The 15,080-nt window shown below is 41.4% G+C and overlaps 1 protein-coding gene across 1 annotated transcript in view; it reads right to left on the bottom strand.

The window, feature by feature from the left end:
- GALNT8 (polypeptide N-acetylgalactosaminyltransferase 8) overlaps window positions 1-15,080 on the bottom strand; it is a 57,796-nt gene that overhangs the window by 18,387 nt on the left and 24,329 nt on the right. The window contains exons 3-6 of the mRNA XM_016215218.2: window positions 4,666-4,832; window positions 3,464-3,647; window positions 2,354-2,551; window positions 1,744-1,858 (exon numbers count right to left, since the gene is read on the bottom strand). Coding sequence (XP_016070704.2) covers window positions 1,744-1,858; window positions 2,354-2,551; window positions 3,464-3,647; window positions 4,666-4,832 — 664 coding nt within the window. The remainder of the gene's footprint in view (window positions 1-1,743; window positions 1,859-2,353; window positions 2,552-3,463; window positions 3,648-4,665; window positions 4,833-15,080) is intronic.

Raw genomic sequence — 15,080 nt, 5'->3', positions numbered from 1 at the left:
AATCATTCTTATGGGGAAGTTAAAATAAGGACACTTCTCTCCATTTCACAATTGGAAAAACTGATCAAGACCACCAGACAAAAATATAGTTCTCTCTACCAAAGAATGGTTGTGGCTTAATGGACAACCCAGACAAGGACTCAAAGTTTATTTGTTAATATAAATGAGGGGCCCTGGTGGGGTCCTGGTGGAGTCCTAAGTGGTTACAATATGTGGTCATGAGTCTCAACTGGAAAGAAACTGAAGGGAGTAGGCTGGAATAAGCTTTAGAATGGAAATCATCTTGCTCCTGCAGAAATCACAATGGACAAGAGGTCACCTGGTCTCAGGCACAGAATTTTGGAGCTGGGGGTGGGGGGGTATATTTTATAGAAATTTAGTCCACAGGGAATTAGCAGGGACAGGATTAGAGCCTAGGTCCAGCATTTCTTACACCACCACCCTGACATCCTTATTATTATTTTTATTATTAACTCATTATCGAGGATAAGCTGTCACTCGTCATGCTAGGTTCTTGATGTAGCAGGTTTGGCTTAGAGAGCTTGTATCTTGCCCAGAATAACACAAACTTTCTAGTAGAAAAATGGGATTTGGACTGAATATTTGGGCTCCAATACCTATGTAATTTTTACTACTTTTATGCAGCCTTTTTTAAAAGTTCAGCCTTAGGCTGGAAAATGAAAGAGGGGCAAAATAACAAGAACAGTCACAAACCCAAGGGTCATGGCCTTTTAACAAAGGCCTGTAGATTATACAGAAGAGGCAAAACAGTACTATGGAAGGGATATTTTATGCATGGAACCTGTTCCAAACTGATCATGATGGGTTGAACTTACTGGCCCCAGTTCTTCATGGCTTCACTGTAGACAAGATACTCCCCCCCCCTTGACGTTGGGCTTGGCCATAAGATGCTTGACAAATTGGATAGGGCAGAAAAAATAAGGCACTAGTTCCAAACCAGGGCCTTTAGAGCCACCCCATCAAAGCCCAGGTGGACCTGCAGATCTCTGAAAATAAATGACTGTTGCTGTAAGTCACTGAGTTTGGGGTGACTGGTTACACAGCATTTTTGTGGCAATAACTGACACACTGATATAATATGGATTTGCAATTGGATTTCTCCAATTATCTTAGTTTGTACTCTTAATTCCCTTATAAAGCACATTAATTCAGGATATTCATTTGACCTGAGAAAACATGAGAAGCTGTCAGGGTCAGAGAATAGACATCATTGCTGAAGTGAGGAGCCAGTGCACAGGATTTTATTGCTATACAACCCATCACTGGCTATGTGTCCTAGACTAGACTACATCTCAGCATAAACTTACGCTATCATGTCAGCTGTTCTAGCTGTCCATTCAGGAGCAATTTGGCTGCCCACACATCTGTATCCCCTAGGCCCTTTGCCCAGTTTCTCTTTGGTCTTATAGAAAGCTGTCTGCCACAAAGTTGTTTTATTCTAGGAGATGCTTGGAAAATGCCTGGAATCTCAAGAGAAATGGGGATACCATCTGTTGAGCCTCAGTTCAACCCCTTTCTCCCCATATGTCCCAGATTATATAGACCTACACCAAAAAGCTCCACTACAGGAGTCTTATTTCTCTGTCTAGTGACCTAGAAACATAAGAGTTTGTCCACCTCTTGAACCAATGACATTCATCCTTGTTCCAGGATTGTAGAGATAATACTACCTTCCTATTATTTCCCATCTGCTTTATCCCATAAGAATGGAAATGTACCCACCCTCAGGCTAAGTTCCACATTCTCTCCTCCATAGACCAGCATACCACCATCCAGAGATCCAATCTTTCCCAGGAAGAGCCTGTTGGCAGCCAGGATGCCCATGATGGAAGGACTCCTGTGAACACAAAGCAAGAGAGTTACTAACCTCTCAGTAATGAATGAGTTAGGAGGGAGGTGCTCGATAGGAAGCACAGTGATGGTTTGGCCTTGGAAACTCTACCCAAGCCTCTTATCCCATAGGCTTTCCCTTAACCCTCCAGCTGGACTGTTTGTATAGGCTTCCCTCACCCCCTGTGTGGCCATAACCCTTTTCAAGGCCTATCAAAAGTATATCTTTTTCATTTTAGTATCCCTACTTCTTAGCCTGATAAATGTTTAAATGGCCCAAATGTTTTCTAAAACATTATAAACTTTGCTTTATTTTGCTTGAAAACCCTCAAATAGCCCAAAGTGTCTGTGATTTCATATCTGGGATCAGCTTTCTCTCCCTCTCTCTCTCTCTCACCCCTGTCCTTCATTCCTCCCGCCCTTCTTCCATTACTACCAGCACACACCATTCATTCCTGACTTCCCATGTGCTAACCAAGTTCCTGAGCCCTCTCAGACTTACTTCACTGGAGCGGTGACATCATTCAGGTCAATCCAGGCCTTTGGCAGTGAATCATAGCGGCACCAGAGTTTCCAGTTAAACCCATCAACCGCCAAATCATACTTATCCACTTCAAAGGTGTCAAAATGAATCTTATCAAACACAGGAGACACAATCACGGTGTGATCTTCCTGAATCCGGGCCAAGATGGGCTCTGCCCTAGAAGAAAGGTATGTGACAAATCCAGGTTGGATATTACAGTAAGCAGCAGAAGCAAGCAAACAAAGCCACCCCCAGCACCTTGCCCTGACATTGAGCACCTTTTTCATTTAGCCAGGGGTGGAGAACCTTTTTTCTGCCAAGGGCCATTTGGATAGTTATAACATCATTACCGGGCTGTCCAAAATTATCAACTTAAAAATTAGTTATGAAAAAAGCTCCTAGATTTGTTGAATTTTGAGTCCTGAGTATGGTTGCCTTGGCAGGGTCAGACATTCCCCACCCCTGATAGGGCTGCACTGGGTGGTGAGAGGAACACTCCAGAGCCCAGAAGAGCTCTGCAGCTTTGGGGATAGCTGGGGATGCTAGCAGCTGACCCATGTCAAATGTATATTTGATATTAGTACCCAAATACTACCCCTGAGCCACTGTGACCCAGGACCATCAGTATTCTACCTGAATTTACATCACCTCTTGGGTCTCCCTGTTACCAAAATGATGACTCCTTACTACCCGATTCTCCATTCTCCAAAGAACACACCTCTCCTTGTGTCATGTAATTTCAGGACTGGGAAAAACCTTACACCTCACAAAAGATAATCTCTTCATTTTACAGATAAGCATGTGAGTATCAAGTTAGATGAAGTGGTATATATGAAGTCCCAAAGTATTTGTTAAAGTCAGGGTTGGGGTCAGGGTCACCATGCCAAGCCCACTGTTGTCCCTCCAGCGCTAGATCACTATCCTTAGCCAACCAAAGTCCTCAGTAAAAGCATCCTGTCTTTGTAGCTTACCTTTGTGTAAGGTCTGGTGTTGGCTTTCCCTATTTCCACACTATTCTATCTCATATTCAGCATGTAAAATATGCCCTTTCTCCCCTTTTTCAGAAGAAGAAAACCCCTGGAGCCTCACCACCCGGCGTTCACTTCAACATGAGCGTCCAAGATGGCAACAACGTCGGCCGCGGCCGCCTCCCAGCCGGAGTTGCGGGCCTGAGCGAGGCCTTTCCTCTTGGTGTGCCGCACTATTTTCAGTAGTCCTGGATACTTCTGGTTGTAAAGCTTAATAGTCTCATCCAAGTTTGCCTTTAGTTCCCCTGCCAACAAAATGCACACCTATAGAAATTCTGAGTGTGATAATCAATTTGGAACGGAAATTTTATACTGTTCTATACATAGTAGTCGCTGAACTACCTCCAGCTTAGGACTCGCAACTCTGCAGCCTTGATTGTTTCTCCTGATCAGGCTATGCCTTAGTTTATTTGTTTTGCATTTGTGAATTGGGCAAAGAAATGGCTCCTTCCTCATAGGATTTTTGTAATGGTTAAAATAGTTAACATATGCACTGTGCTTAGAATAATGTTAGCTACCATTATTCTCTCATTTAATTCTCATTACAGTCTATGAGATGGTTATTATCATCAACATACATGTTTTGCAAATAAGAAAACCGTAGCATGGAGAAGTTAAGCTCCTCAAGGACATAGAGCTTATAAAGGAGGAACTTGGATTCTGAAACCACTGAAAGTGAGGACTCAGGCCTACCCACTGTCTCCCAGTTCTCCATATGTCCTCCTTGGGGTAAGGGGTTTAGACCAGGACCAGGAGAGGATGCTGTGAGCAAAAAGACATTGCCACTTTAAAGAGTCTCAGCATCCAAAGCTCCTCCTTTCTCTGGGCTTAACTACCTGGGAAGATAGTTTTTTCCCTCATAAGGAATTACTTAAATTCAGTCGTGGTGTCTGACACCCTCCTTTGGAGCCCACCTCAGTTCCTCAAGCCTCCCTCGTGGTGCATGGACAAGGCATAGGTGGCTTTGGAGTCACACAATCCTGGGCCTGTCTCAGCTCCACCACTGACTGGCCATGCGGTTTGGGCACACTATGTGTTCTCTCTGTCTTCCTTTCCTCCTCTGTGTAATTGAGATGAGGATCCTCTGCCTTGACTCTGTGAAGATTAATGTGTTCAGTGCAAACAGGGATCAATAAATAATCCCTTGCTTTTCCCTATATGAGGAGCCCAAAGTGTCCTGAACTTTAAGTTAAAACCCATTTCCAGCCTAGCACAGTTGATAAATGGTCGTTTTTACTACTATTCCTTGATCAAGTTGCTCACCATTTGAGCTAAAATCATCCACCAAGATGATCTCCTTCAACAATCGAGAGGGGGTCCGGTTGATGATACTGGCGATGGCCCGTTGTATAATGGACAGAGCTTCATTCATGAATATGAGAATGACACTGAGGGATGGGAGTTGTGAAGAATATGTCTTCTGAAGACACCTATGGGAGAGATCATTTTTAATAACCGGTTTACTTTTTTTATTTACTTAAACATTACTTCCAATCTATCGTTTCACTACCTATAATGTTGTTATATCAGTCAACTCACCATCTCCCCAAGCTCACTAGAAAGGAAAACTCTTGCTTATCACAGTATGGAGAAGATTTCATATTTACTTATCCAAAATTCTCCTGTTATGAGGATAAAATTCCTTTCTTGTTGATTAATCTTTAGTAGACATTTCCACTTGAACATTTAACATGCCCTAAAAGAATTCCTATTTCTCCTCCATCCCCAAAATAGCTTCCTTGCTAGAGGCCTTCTTTCTGTCATTGCTACACCCTTTCCCCATGTTCTCAGCCCTTCAGTCATATTTGACACAACCCGCTACTTCACCACTATGGAGAGATAGCAAACCATCCAAAGAATTGTGCTTGACACATTTTTTTAAATGTCATACTTTACATTTATTAAATGCTTACCATATGCTAGGCACTGGCTTACTCTTCTTTTTTTAACATTTTTATTGATATACATTTTACATGCTATAAAATTCACTCATTTACACGTGTACAATTCAGTGTTTTTTATAATATTCAGAATTGACCAATCATCACCACTATCTAATTTTAGAACATTTTCATCACATTATAAAGAAACCCTATGCCCGGCCGGGTGTGGCTCAGCGGTTGAGTGTCGACCTAGGATCCAGGCAATCGGGGTTCGATTACCGGTCAGGGCACATGCCCGGGTTGCAGGCTGCAGCCGATCAATGACTCTCTCATCATTGATGTTTCTATCTCTCTCTCTCCCTCTCCTTTCCTCTCTCTGAAATCAATAAAGATATATTAAAAAAAAAAAAAAAAAAAAAGAAAAGAAAAGAAACCCTATACCCATTACTAGTCATTCTCCATTTCTCCTCAAACCCACTCTACTCCCGCCCACCTCAGTTATAGGCAACCACTGATTAGTAGATTTATTTTCTATCTCTAGAATTGCTTATTCTAGACTTTTCCTATAAATGAAAACATACAACATCTGGTCTTTTGCGACTGGCTTCTTTTACTTGGCATAATATTTTCAAGGTTCATCAATTTCACAGCACATATCAGTACTTCATTGTTTTTATTGTCAAATAATATTCCATTGCATGGATATGCCACATTCATCAGTTTATCCATTCATCAGTTATTGGACATTTAGGATGTTACCACCTTTTGGCTATTAATGCTACTGTGAACATTCTTTTTTGTTGGTGGTGTTGTTTTTTGTTTTTGTTTTTGTTTTTAATTTACCTTTATTGTTCTAAGTATTATAGATGTCCCTCTTGTTTTTTAATGTTTTTTTCTTTTTGGGTCTCTGATTGAGTGACTTTTTCTACCCTGTCTTCTAATGCGCTGATCCAATCCTCAGCTTACTTTAATCTGCTGTTTATTCCTTCCAATATATTCTTTATTTCTGCCATGTCATTCTTAATTTCCTTCATAGTTTCCATATCTTTTTTCATGCTGTTGAGCAACCTTACAATCAGTATTCTGAACTCTATATCTGATGGATTGTTTATCTCTGTTTCATTTAGCCCTTTTTCTGGAGACTTCTCTTGTTCTTTCATTTGGGGCTTGTTTTTTTGTCTCCCCATTTTGGCTGCCTGTTTAGGTTTGTTTCTCTCTACTAGGTAGATCTTCTAGGACTCTCAGTCTTTTTGGAGGGTCTCTGGTGCAGGCAAATGTCAGGCGCAGTTTGTCACTGGCCCTGAGTACCTTGTTTGAAGCTATCAACAACCCTCAGCTTGAGGTCTCCTCTGCTGTAGCTGGATGCAGTTGGACAGGACCAAGATGCACACCAAAGTCTGCTTTTCCAAGGCCTGGGTCCAGAAGCAGATCAGGCAAAGACTCAAAGCACTCTGAGGACTGCAGACTGATTAATCTGATTCTCATAATGAGCCTCAGGCTGTAGAAACTCCCCTGGGTTGGGCAGAGGTTTTCCAGCTGCATGCGGCAAGTGCTTCCGCCTCAGGCAAAAGCTGCTTGGAAGGTAAATGTCTGCATCTGCAATATGGGGGAAGGACTTTGGCACAGGAATCCTCTGAGCTCTATCTCAAGAGCCCACAACCCTAGGTTCTCCTCACACAGCTCTAGTCCACTCTGCCCTCCCTCTGCTGGAGCCCAAGGTGAGTGGCTGCACACGAAACTTTGTGCATTGTCTCTTTAAGAGGGTGCCTGCATTTCCAGATGTCTCTCCCTAGCAGACAGAAACCCTGCTGTTTTTCACAGCCAGATGCTATGTGTGCACCTTTCTTAGTTCTGGTGCACTGGGCTGGGAAGCCCAGCCTGGGGTTTAAGCCCCAGAGTCCTCAGTGGGAACCCCCCACAGCTGAGATATCCTTCTGGGCTTTCAGCTGCTGCCTGTGGGAGCCCAGTCAGCCCTTTTGTGCCTCTACACTTCCTGCCAGTCTGTATGCGGTCTCTACTTTTCCTCCTTGGTTATGAGGATGCTCTCTAGCTCATCTTCAGTTGCAGTTGATCATTCAGGATGGTTCTTCTATATTTTAGTTGTAATTCCAGTTTGGTCCCAGGAGAGTCAGTGTAGCTTCCACTCAGTCCACCACCATCTTTAATCTCACTGTGAACATTCTTGAACAAGTTTTTGTGTTGACATGTTTTTATTTCACTTACATACACACCTAAGAATGCAATTGCTAAGTCATATAATAACTCTATGCCTAACATGTGGACCCCGAGAAGAAAGATTCATTTGATGTGAACCCCAAGAAGAAATTTACCTGCTGAGGTGGACTAGCCACGGTCAACTGAGGGCCCCAATTTTATAAATAATAAGAGCCTAGTGGCCATTTGCTGATAGGGGCTTCTTGCACACTGTACACTGGGAAGACTGAACTCTGGGCTTTCACACTATGCAGAGTCACCACTGCAGGGAAGGAAACTCTGTTTTCATCTTTCTACCAACAGATTGAGACTTGCCCTGTCCAATCAGAACTGCATAATTTGGATACCTCATTTACATAAAATGGGCCTAATTAAGAACCTGGGTGGGAACTTTTGCTATAAAAGATACTTCCCCTTTGTCTAGGTGGAACACAATTTAGGTTACTACTATAATGTGTCTGCTGGGGTGCAGCAACTTTTTGCTCAAATAAATGCCTTCTATTCCTTGTTACAGACTAAAATTAATTTTGTTTTACAAACAGTTTGATGAATTGCCACACTGTTTTCCAAGGTGTCTGTGCCATTTTACATTACATTATCCATTTTACATTATCCATGATGAAGGAGGGTTCAGATTTCTCCACATCTTGAACATTTGTCATTTTCTGTCATTTCGATGATAGCTATTTCAGTGGATGTGAAGTATAGCTCACTGTGGTTTTGATTTCCATTTTCCTTATAACTAATGACGTTGAGCATCTTTTCATTGTTTCTTGTCCATTTGTATATGTTTTTTAAAGCAATGTCTAAGCCCTTTGTTTATTTTAAATTTGGTTATTTGTCCTTTTATTATTGAGTTGTAGGAGTTATTTATGTATTCTAGATTCAAGTACCTTATTGGATATATGGCTTGCAAATATTCTCCCACTCTGAAAGTTGTTTTTTCACTTTCTTGATTATATTATTTGCAGCCAAAAATATTTTAGTTTTGATGAAGTTCAATTTTTCAATCTTTTTTTTGTCATTTACATTTTTAGTGTCATATCTAAAAACCACTGTCTGACCCATGATCAAGATTTTCTCTTGTGTTTTCTTCCAATAGTTCTATAGTTATATCTCTTACATTTACCTGTATGATCATTTTGAGCTAATATTTATATATCATGACATAGGAATCCAACTTCATCATTTTTGTATATAAATCCCCAGTTGACCCAATAATGTTTGTTAAAGAAACTTTAAATCTTCCCCCCCCACACACACACACTCATGAATTGTCTTGGTACCTGCAAAGTAGAAAAGCTTTCCTGTTTGTTTCTTCCTCTCTACTCACAGCACTACTCAAAATGAAAACTTAGGTAACCAGATGTGTGTGGGATTTTCCCATATCAAAAAATTCTGCAACATCGGCCAGGTGACCTCAGTTTAACTCAATTCTGACACTGTCTACCTGAAGTTAACATTAGATCCCACAGGTTAGGGGTTCGGACCCACAAGACTGATCCCCCCTCCCCAGCCCACTCCAGAGCCAATCACAAGCCCAGGTTGTTACTTGTACTTCTGACCTACTGGTTATAAATTCCCATGACCCCCTGCTTTGGTTAGATTAATTTGCTGGAGAGGCTCACAGAATTCAAGAAACCGTTTCACTTACTAGATTGCCAGTTTATTACAAAGGATATTAAAAGATATAAATGAGCCTAGCCGGTTGTGGCTCAGGGGTTGAGCATTGACCTAGGATCCAGGAGATAGCAGTTAGATTCCCAGTCAGGGCACATGCCCAGGGCGCGGGCTTGATCCCCAGTCAGGGGTGTGCAGGAGGCAGCCGATCAATGATGACTCATTATTGATGTTTCTATCTCTCTCTCTCTCCTTCTCCCTTCCTCTCTCTGAAATCAATAAAGATATATTTTTTAAAAAAATAAAAGATATGAATGAACAGCCAGATAGATACACAGGGCAAGGTCCTGAAGGGTCCCGAGCACTGGAGTATCTGTCCCAGTGGAATTTGGTGTGCAGTTCACTGCTGACACATGTATGTGTTCTCGTTCACCAATCCAAACACTCTGACTCCCATAGTTCATGGATTTTTATGGAAGCTTCATCATGTAGGCACAATTGATTAAACCTTTGGCCATTAGTGACCAAGTCTAGCTCTTGGCCCCTCTTCCTTCCCAGAAGGGGGAAGAACTGAAAGTTCCAATTCTCTAATCACAGGGTTGCTTACCCTGGCAACAAACCCATGTTGTTAGGGGCTTTCAAAAGCCACGTCATTAACATAAACGCCTGTGAGGTGGAAAAGAGCTTGTTATGAATAACAAAAGACACCTTAATTTCTGTTCTCACTTTAGAAATTCCAAGGATTTTAGGAGTTCTGTGCCAGGAACATGGGTAAAGACCAAATATATATTTCTTATTATAAATTACAAAATCACAACACCCTTGTGAGGAGCCAATTGACCATAAATGTAAGAGCTTATTTCTGGATATCAATCCTATTCTACTGGTCTATATGTCTATCCTGAATCAGTAACCTGGTCTTACTTATTGTAGCTTTGTAATAGGTTTAGAAATTGGGAAAATATGAGTCCTGTAACATTTTTTTCTTCTGTTTCAAGATGTTTTGGCTATTTAGGATTGCTTGCATTTTCATTTGAATTTTTGGATCAGCTTCTCAATTTTTACCCAAAATCCAGTTGGTATTTTGATAGGGATTGTAGATCAACCTGGGGACTATAGTAGCTCCCCATTATCCACCAGGCATACTTTCCAATACCCTCAGTAGATGACTGAAACTGCAGGTAGCACCAAATTCTATATATACTATGTTTTTTCTATATGTATGTTCTAAAAAACTCAACTAAGCCAATTTGAAGATCTAATTGGCTTTATTCAAGAAACTCATGAATTGGGCAGCATCCCATCCAGCAACCAGAGGACACTCCAAGTGGTCTTACAAAATGGAAGGTTTTTATAGGAAGGAGGGTGGGGCAAGGGGGCTATTAACAAGAGAATAAAAAGGACTCTTTTTGGTCCAGAACATCTTTTCTCTGGGGGGGGGGGCTGGACGGGGGGGGGGGGGGAGAAATGTTTATATCATGCAGATTTTGTCTTTTTTCTAAGGGGGATAGAGAGGGCTCACAGTGACAGAATACCTTACTGGTGCTTGGCCAGAATCCAATTAAAAATGGGCAAAGGACCTAAATAGACACTTCTCCAAAGAGGACATACAGATGGCCAAGAACCATGAAAAAATGCTCAAAGTCACTAATCATCAGAAAGATGCAAATTAAAACAACAATGAGGTATCACTTCACACCTGTCAACAAATCAACAAACAAGTGAGGGTGTGGAGAAAAGGGAGCCCTAGTACACTGCTGGTGGGAATGCAGACTGGTGCAGCCACTATGGAAAACAGTATGGAGGTTCCTCAAAAAATGAAAAATTGAACTGCCATTTGACCCAGTGATCCCACTTCTAGGAACATATCCTAAAAAACGCCAATCAGAAAGAACTTATGCACCCCTATGTTCCTAGCAGCACAATTTACAATAGCTAAGATCTGGAAACAGCCTAAGTGCCCATCGGTAGATGAGTGGATAAAAAAGCTGTGGGACATTTACACCATGGAATACTATGCAGCTGTAAAAGAAAAGGATATCTTACTCTTTGGGACAGTATGGATGGACCTGGAGGATATTATGCTAAGTGAAATAAGCCAGGCAGAGAAAGACAAGTATCACAAGATCTCACTTGTATGTGGAATATAATGAATAAAATAGATCCAGAGACACAGAAGCATGGAACAGACTGAGCAGTCTCAGGGGGAAGGTGGGGGTGGGGGAGTGGGTGTGGAGAGATGAATCAAAGAATTTATATGCATAAATGCATAACCCATGGACACAGACAATAGTATGGGAAAGGCCTGGCGGTGGAGAGGACACAGGGTGGAGGGGATCAGTAAGTGGAGGGGAAAGAGGACATCTATAATACTTTCAACAATAAAGATAAATTTAAAAGATAAAAAAAAAATGTAGATTGTTGATTAAGATTACATTTCTGAGAGAGATTGGAACTACATTTAGATCAGGTATTAAATCTAAGTTTGGTATTGAGAACAAAAAAGGGGATTCTATGGAAAGTAACCTCACAGGGTGATCTGAACATAAATTCCTAACTGGGCAGGTCATTGTGGGTAGTCAGGTTTACCTTTGCCTTGAGTAAGCCCTGTCCATTGTTTCTGTGCATCTAGGTTAACACACCTTTGAAGTAAACCATAACCACCTTCAAGAGAGCACATAATCTTGTTAGCTATCCTGTAATCCTTTCTCCCACCTCCAGGTAACCTTCCTTATGCTCCTTTAATTTCAAATGCATAACAGAAGCTTCAGACTGTTATTCTCTGTAGCACTTGAGATCTTGCTCCCTGGCAAATGTCGTCAGTTTGGCTCAATTAAACTCTTACCAAAATTCTCTACAGCTTTGGATGTTTCTTACATTGACAGTATTATGGGTTTTTAGCGTAGATAATGCTACTTGGGGAATATAAGGTTTGTTCTTTAACACACACATACCTATGATAAAGTTTTATTTATAAATTAGGCACAGAAAGAGATTAACAACAATAACTAATAATAAAATAGAACAATTATAACAATATCCTGTAATAAAAGTTATATGAATGTGATCTTTCTCTCACTATCTTCTTGCACTGTGTGTAGAGCGTGGATACGCTGGACAAAGGGATGAGTCACATCCTAGGTGGGACAGAGCAAGTCGAAGCAAGAATTCATCACACTACTCAGAATGTCACCCAATTTAAAACTACAAATTGTTTATTTCTGAAATTTTCCATTTAATATTTTCAGAACACAGTTGGCCATGGTAATTGAATAATTATAACAAGGGGACATGACTGTACAATGATAAGAGCAAGTACGAGCAGAGTTTCCAGACAGATGTGTGTTCAAGTACCAGCTCTGTCACCCTCTATCTGTATGACCTTGGGAAAGGTACCCATGGTTTTTGTGTCTCCAGTATGTTATCTGTAAAATGGTAGTAGTGATAATAATACATCATAGTTGTATAGAAAAAAAACAGTTTGTCCCTACTCTGTGTCTCCTTTATTACTCACATTATTACCGCACAAGCGCTTCACTCTTGACATTTCTGGTAACCAAATGTGTGTGGGTTTTTCCCATGCCACACAATTCTTTGTGACACCAGCTGGGTGTCCTACAATTCTGACAGTACAGAATTCAGATAGAATTCAGATACTGTCTACCTGGAAATAGCATCAGATCCCGCAGGTTAAAGTCTCAGTCCCACAAGACCACCGCACGCACCCCTCTTCAGATGCCAGTTGCAAGTAGTGGGTCCCCAGTATGGGGGTTCAGAGTGAATCACCCCAAGATGTGCCTGTGTGGTATGCAGATTGTTTTGAGCTAAAGGCAAATTTAGCTGCAGGCTCCGGAGAAACTTCTGCCCCTCCCTAAGTTATCTAGGAAAACTTGATTAGGGGCCTTGCCCATAATACAGGACAAACTTCTATTTCCTAAGCATCTGCTCTTCTTATCGCCCTGCAGTGACCCTTTGAATCCCCCAAGGCACCTTACCGCATCTCTTGCTCAGATGTCGTACATACTTCAATCCCCCTTTCTTTCTCTGAACCTCTCCTTCATGTGGGGTCTTTGGTTCTCTCATGTGTGAGGGGTTCCCATACAAATGTATGTGTTAAATTTGGTTATTTTCTCTTGCCTCATTTCTGTTTGTTTTATTAGACCAACCAAAATCACCTTACAGGCAGAGAGTTTGTTCCTCCCCCACATCAGGTTACCCATAGCTTCTGTCAGACTTGGCTACAAATAGGATGTTCTCATGACCCTCTCTTCAGGTCCAAGTCATTTGCTAGAGCAGCTCACAGAATTCAGGGGAGACTCTTGCATTAATAAGTTTATTAAAGGGGATGATAAAGGATACAGATGAAGAGCCAGATGAAGAGACACATAAGGCCAGGTCTGTAAGGGTCCCAAGCCCAGAAGCTTCTCTCCCCTGGGGGTGAGGTGCATCACCCTCCCGTGTGGGCGTGTTGCCAACCTGAAGCTCCAAACCCTGTGCTGCTGGGATTTTATGGAGGTTTCCTCGTAGGCACAATCAATTAATTATTAACTCCATTTCCAGCCCCTCTCCCCCTCTCTGGAGGGTGTGGGGATAAAACTGGAAAGTCCAAGCTTCTGGTAATGGTTTTGTTTTTCTGGTGACCAGTCCCTATCCAGTAGTCCACCCCGAGTTGCCTCAATAGAACAAAAGATCCTTGTGATCTTATTACTTGGGACTTTACAAGGGTTTCCCGAGCTCTGTGTCAGGAACCCAAGCAGAGACTGATATATACTTTCTCTTATCTCGCAATAATATTATTATGAGGGTCAAAGTCAATGTGCTTAAAGTGCTCAGAATAAAAGGAGTGCTCAATAAATGTTAGCTGCTATTCTTACTAATTAGGTGGTTCTTGTTCTTGTTATAATTACTACTTGAACAATGATCCATTTACTGAGCTAGGAACAATGGGAGGAAAAAAGATATAAGATTAGTGCGTGGGATGTAAACTGCAGCTACATAGAATATAGTCAATAATATTGTAATTACTATGTAATATTGTAATAACTATGTCAGATGGGTACTAGACTCATGAGGGGAATCTCTTCCTAAGGTGTATAAATGTCTAACCACTATGTTGTATACCTGAAACTAATATAATACTGTATGTCAACTGTAATTGAAAAAAAATTTTTAATTAAAAAAAAGAAATTGATACTTTTCGGTTTGGCCACGGTGAGTCTGAAATGCCTCTGAGTCACACCATGAAACTCCCGAGCAGGCACTGTATATATGGTCCCGGAACCACGGCTGGACAATATGAATGGGCAATGTGTGAATTTGGGAGTCATCACCATGTAAGTAGTGGTTGATTCGTAAGACTTGGATAAAATCACTCAAGTTACATGCTGATAAGAGCCTTGAGCTAATGCCTGACAATCATCAATATTTAAAGCTGAGGCAGAGGAGCCTGAAAGGTGAACTTCAAATTCTTTCAAGCTCAGCCCTGGCCTGTGTTGCTAAGTTGGTTGAGTGTCATGCACCAAAGGGTTGCAGGTTTAATTCCCAGTCAGGGCACATACCTGGGTTGTGGGTTCAATCCCCCGTTGGGGTGGGTATGGGAGGCAACCAATCAATCTTTCTCTGTCTCCCTTCCTCGCTCTCTAAAATCAATAAAAATTATTTTTTTAAAATCAGTTCTTTCGAGCTCAATGGCAATCCTTAATGCCTTGTACAGAGTGGTTATATAATAAGTATGTATTTAATTGAGAGTAGAACTGATAATTACACTGAAAACTGATTAAAATTCTGCTCAGGTTCTCTTCCCTCTAATCCACATAATCCAATCAGCTACCTTCATATTTTGTTTCTTCCACTCGGTCTCACATGCCTCAGTTTGAATATTTTCTTGGCTCCATTCTGAATGCTTTCACAGCACCTTCCTTATGCACACTCACATTCTCCTCCCACCTTATATCAAGAAAG

The sequence above is a fragment of the Miniopterus natalensis genome, chromosome 2 (genome assembly GCF_054644295.1).
Source record: "Miniopterus natalensis isolate mMinNat1 chromosome 2, mMinNat1.hap1, whole genome shotgun sequence".
In the NCBI taxonomy this organism is placed as follows: domain Eukaryota; kingdom Metazoa; phylum Chordata; class Mammalia; order Chiroptera; family Miniopteridae; genus Miniopterus; species Miniopterus natalensis.
The sequence above is the reverse complement of the archived record's forward strand: the minus strand, read 5'-3'. Positions and strand labels throughout refer to the sequence as shown.